Source organism: Vicia villosa, unplaced genomic scaffold (genome assembly GCF_029867415.1).
Source record: "Vicia villosa cultivar HV-30 ecotype Madison, WI unplaced genomic scaffold, Vvil1.0 ctg.001419F_1_1, whole genome shotgun sequence".
In the NCBI taxonomy this organism is placed as follows: Eukaryota; Viridiplantae; Streptophyta; class Magnoliopsida; order Fabales; family Fabaceae; genus Vicia; species Vicia villosa.
The window spans coordinates 248828-254471 of NW_026705611.1; the positions used below are offsets into that span (position 1 = coordinate 248828).

At 33.7% G+C, this 5644-nt stretch overlaps 1 protein-coding gene across 1 annotated transcript; it reads left to right on the forward strand.

The window, feature by feature from the left end:
* Positions 1 to 669: 669 nt before the first annotated feature.
* On the forward strand, positions 670 to 2256 carry LOC131635062 (alkane hydroxylase MAH1-like). The gene has a single exon (XM_058905663.1). The coding sequence runs from the start codon at positions 772 to 774 to the stop codon at positions 2254 to 2256; it is 1485 nt and encodes a 494-aa protein (XP_058761646.1). The 5' UTR covers positions 670 to 771.
* The last annotated feature ends 3388 nt before the right edge of the window (positions 2257 to 5644 follow it).

Consider the following 5644-nt stretch of genomic DNA (forward strand, 5'->3'; position numbering starts at 1 on the left):
CAAGGTAGTATCCAAAAAAAAAAATCACTATTTGAATGCTAAACGTGCATTTCTTATGGTTCACTCACATGTTGTAGCTCTAATTTGACATTTAAAAACACTAGAACCTTTTTTTATAGTAGGTTTCTAGGGTTAGATGCCTTAAAACCTTCTTTTAGAGCATAAGTGATAACGACAAAATATTATAGAAACATAAATAAACTAATTTTTTTTTAGGACTACAACAAAATTTTAAAAATATGTACATTTAAACATGTCTTTATAAACTGAATATCATTTCAACATAATTATATAATTATAGATAATTATATAATTATAGAGATTAATTTCTCGAGTCTTATAAAACTTAAATGGATGAAATTTTTTTTCAAGTTTTAATGATGTTGTATATTCAAACTTGATTTGAAAATTGAGTCATCTCATCTAAGCTTTCTTAAGAGTCTAAAAATGTATTATATTTAATAATATAAATAATAATTATAATATAAATAAAGATTGTATAGATATTATGGTAAGGCTTTGGGAAGAAGGAAAATAAAATGAAAAGCTTTAAAGTTGAAATATATCGAGTAGTAGAAAATAATAATTAATAAAGACTGTGTAACAAATGGTTCTCTATAAATAGCTTCTTAGCTTTCCCACAATACCACAACATTGCCAATATTCATGCTTAATTTTTGTAGCCTTGAGAATGAATCTCATATGAAAAAAAGAGTGAGTGTAACATATATATCATATATTACATAACATAGGTGATAGGCCTACAAACTAATGGCTTTGTTTGGTGTTGTAGAAATTCTTTTGGCAATTATTCTTTTCATTGCAATCCACTATTGGAAGCTAAACATAAACACACCTATAACAAAATGGCCTGTGATGGGAATGCTACCTGGTCTCTTATACAACATATCAAATATCCATGATTATATAAACTCAAAACTAAAACAAAATGGAGGAACTTTCATTTTCCAAGGACCATGGCTAACAAACATGAACATTGTTTTCACTTCTGATCCCATGAATGTGCAGCACATTACAAGCACAAAGTTTGAAAACTATGGGAAAGGAAATGATTTCAGAGAGATTTTCGAAGTGCTCGGAGACGGAATTTTCAGGTCTGATTCCCATGTTTGGAAGTACAACAGAACCCTACTTCATTCAATTTTCAAGCAGGAAAGCTTTCAGGTATTTATTCAAAAGACCATTGAGAAAAAAATTTACAGTTATCTTCTAGTGTTTCTTGATCATGCTTGTGAAAATGGGGTGCAAGTGGATTTGCAAGATGTTTTTCAAAGGTTAACTTTTGATAATATATGTTGTATAGTATTAGGGTTTGATCCTGTTTGTCTTTCTATTGATCTCCCTGAAATTGCATGTGAGAGAGCCTTTACTCAAGCAGAAGACACATTGTTCTATAGACATGCAAAACCAAGATTCTTGTGGAAGTTGCAGAAATGGCTTCAAGTTGGTGAGGAGAAAAAGTTTATAGAGAATCAGAAAATTCTTGATGAAATGTTGTATTCAGAAATCAAATCCAAAAGAGATATTCAAAATCGAAACCAACAAAAACCTGACTTGTTGAACACCCTTATGAAAGAAGTGAGAGATGGACAAAATCTAATAGATGAAAAGTTTCTGAGAGACACTGCAATCAATCTACTTGCAGCTGGAAGAGACACTATTAGTTCTGGCCTTACTTGGTTTTTCTGGTTGGTAGCAACACACCCTATTGTTGAAGCTAAGATTCTTGAAGAGATCAAAGAAAAACTATCATCAAAGAAAGATTTAGGAGTGGAAGGGCTTAGCAAGTTAGTTTATCTACATGGAGCATTATGTGAAACCCTAAGGCTATATCCGCCGGTGCCGTTTGAGCATAAGTCTCCATTGAAACATGATGCGCTTCCTAGTGGACATAAGGTTAAGGAAAATACAATGATAGTGTATTCTCTATACTCAATTGGAAGGGTGGAGGAAATATGGGGAGAAGATTGCTTGGAGTTTAAGCCAGAGAGATGGATTTCTAACAAAGGAGGGATAATTCATGTGCCTTCTTACAAGTTCATTGCTTTCAATGCTGGACCAAGAAGTTGTTTGGGTAAGGATATAAGTTTCATTGAGATGAAAATGGTGGCTGCAGCAATATTGATGAATTATCATGTTCAAGTGGTGGAGGATCATCCTATAATCCCAAGTGTTTCTGTTGTTCTACATATGAAACATGGCTTGAAAGTTAATATTAAGAAAAGATCCATTTGATGATTATTAGAGATCTTTTGAAAATAATTGAACTTTATGTAATGTTTGTTTGCTTTTTTTAATGATTATTTGAATAATGTTCATGAATATTTTAAGGTTATTTGTTAGTAGTTTTCTATTTTAGTTCATTGCTTATTTCTTAAATATAAGAGAAAAATTCATTTTGCATGTTGAACATGTTCTAGTATATCTTTGGTTTTTTGTTTTTCAAGAGGATTATACATTTATGTTTCATGCTCAATAGAGACATAACACAAAGGACTAGATTCATAAATCACAAAGGACCATGTTCATAATTATGTGGGACTAGTATAGTTCACACGGACCATTGATTTCTGTAGATTTGAGAGTGATGTTTTTGCTAAAAATGGATCACTGTTGACAATATATATATATTTTTTTTGTATAAATAATATCAGCAATGCTATGTGTACACTAAAGTGTACACCTACACCGTATTGGTGTATGTACGGACGACACTGTCATGTACGGACGGTACTATTCACCGTCCGTACATGAACAGTGTAATATTATATTAATATTTTTTTTACGTTTTTTATTTATTTTTTTAAAAAATATTTTTTTAAGAAATATTTGACAATACCTGCAGATTTACTTCCGGATTTACCTGCATTTAAAATTATCTGCGGATTTACCTAAATTCGTAGATAAATTCGCAAGTAAATCCGCAGATATTGTCAAATTCGTAGGTAAATCTGCAAATAAATTCGCAGGTATTGTCAAATTCATAGGTAAATCCGCAAGTAAAATCCGCAGGTATTATCAAATCCGTAGGTAAATCCGGAAATAAATCCGCAGGTATTGTCAAATATTTTTTTAAAAAACATAAAAAAAATTTTAAAAAAAAAAATTTTAAAAGAAATGTAAAAAAAAAATTAATATAATATTGCACTGTTCATGTACGGAAAGTGAATAGTACCGCCCGTACATGAACAGTGTCGTCCGTACATACGGTGTAGGTGTGCACTTTGGTGTACAAATATCATTATTGTATGCAGTAGTAATAAAGTGCTTAACATTGTGGCCATGCTAGTGGAACTCAACGGGACCACACGAATAGAGGAGTTGCATGAGCAAACAAGTTAACTAAGTTGAAAGGCCTACTTGTTTTGGTTTTTTTTTTTTTAAATGATTTTTATAGTGTTACATAATTTAGTATAAAAGATTATAAAAAAAAATATTTCTGACAATTTGATTTGAATAGTTATTCTTAAAATATATTTTTTTAATAGGCAATAATACTATTAAAGGGAGTAAAAAGGATACTCCGCCCGAAAACAAATGGAAAACTCTGATTATTCAAAACAAGTGAGCGGACGGATATTCCAAATATGAAAATTATAATTGTCTACTAGCTTATAATAAGAAGATAACCACCTCCACGAGATAAAAAATAATCTCCATCATACAATCGGTGAAACTAAAGACCTCACCGTTGAAAATGACGGCGTTGTGCTTAAGTTAAATTGTTAAAATTAATGTGTTGTAACCACTACTATTAGTAAGCATTATGAAAGAAGTGTAACCATCACATTATAATGATTGTCTTTATGTTAGAATTGTATCATTAAGATTGAGAGAACCAAAGAGTCCTCATCTTAATTATCATCTTATTGTCTTCTAAGTCAGTTTTGATTCAAGCCTATATAAAGGCTTTGTAATGTTAAAAAAGATATTGCAGTTGGTGGTGAATTCAATAAAAGCAGAGTTTTTCAATAGACTTCCACCAGTGGAAGTATAGTGTTAAAGTGTCACTTTTCACAAATTGTTCAGTTTTAAGTAAGACTTCCACCAGTGGAAGTATAGTGCAAAAAGTGTCAAAAACCAGTTTTCCTCTGCAGAATCCTGCAACACCATAATTTATCACATACCACCTCTAGAATACCACCAACAGAGTGGTATCAGAGCTGCAGATCCTTGCAGCCCCAACAAAAACAACAAAAGTTATGGCTTTTACAAACAACCCTTCCGCAACTTACAGCAATGTCAAAGTTCCTCTATTTGAGGGAGAGAACTATGATTTTTGGGCTGTAAAATGGAGACTCTATTCACATCTTTGGATGTTCTAGAGTATGTCAAAATCGGATATGAAGAACCAGCACCAACGGAGGCTGAAAAATCAAAAGAAAAAGCTGAAGAATCAAGCCAACGGCTTGAAGAGATGAAGAAGAAGAAGATCACAGATGTTGGAGTTCTCGGAATGATTCAAAGAGGAGTCTCTCTATCCATTTTCCCAAGGATTATGAGAGCTAAAACATCGAAAAAAGCCTGGAGTATCCTACAACAAGAGTTCGAAGGAGACTCAAAGGTGCGAACGGTGAAGCTTCAATCTCTTAAGAGAGATTACGAAAATAAAAGGATGAAGGAGAACGAGAGCCTGAATGAGTACTTCAACAGACTCTCCGAGATGGTGAATCAGATGAAGTCGCATGGTGATAAGATAGAAGATCGCATAATTGTTGACAAAATTCTGATTAGTTTGACAGCAAGATTTGACCCAATGGTGGGTGTCATGGAAGAAACCAAGGATCTATCAACCTTGACTGTTCAAGGGTTGATAGGGTCTTTGAGATCCTACGAGCAAAGGATGTTACGACATTCTGAAAAATCAATTGAGAGTGCCTTTCAATCTAAACTCAACATTCAGTCCAACAATGGTGAAAATAAGCCCCAAATACAAACTAGAGGTGAGTCTTCTAGAGGTGGCAGATTTGGAAGAGGCAGAGGCAGAGGTCGAAACCAACGTGGCAGATCTGGAAGAGGCGCAAATGGCGGAAGATGGAATGAAGCATCAAACAAATGGTGCAGAATTTGTAACAGCGGCACTCATGACGAGAAGGACTGTTGGAACAAAGGAAAACCGAAATGTCACAATTGTAAGAGATTCGGGCACCTTCAAAAGGATTTTCGTCTTGCAAATCAGCATCATGCTTCGTACGCAGAAGGAGAATCTGATGAAGGAAATTTGTTTTTTGCTTGTTGTCGCCCTCGGTTTTTTACCATACCTCTCGCGGAGAGATACGCGAACCGAGTCTTTTCTTTTTGCTTTTGTGTTTTTAAAAATCAGAGAGTCGCCACCGACTTTTATTTTATCCAATTAAGGAAAGGTTTATAAAAGAAACAGAAAAAGACCTTTAAGAAATTCTAGGTAAGGGGGTAGGTTATACAAAGGGAAGGTGTTAGCACCCTTTGTATCCATGGTTATCCATGGGCTCTTTAATTTGCTTAGCTCACTTCTTTTGAATCACTTTTCTATTGCCTTGAAATGCTTGTATGTGGTTTCAAATACCTTCGTAAATTGACTTTGTAATGATCCTTGTGCGGATGTTGTCGCGGGCGAAAAATCGTTGTCTTTTTTCGGGATGAG

Excerpts from the sequence above, each read along its gene's own strand:
- LOC131635062 (XM_058905663.1), top strand. The coding sequence starts at position 772 with ATGGCTTTGTTTGGTGTTGTAGAAATTCTTTTGGCAATTATTCTTTTC.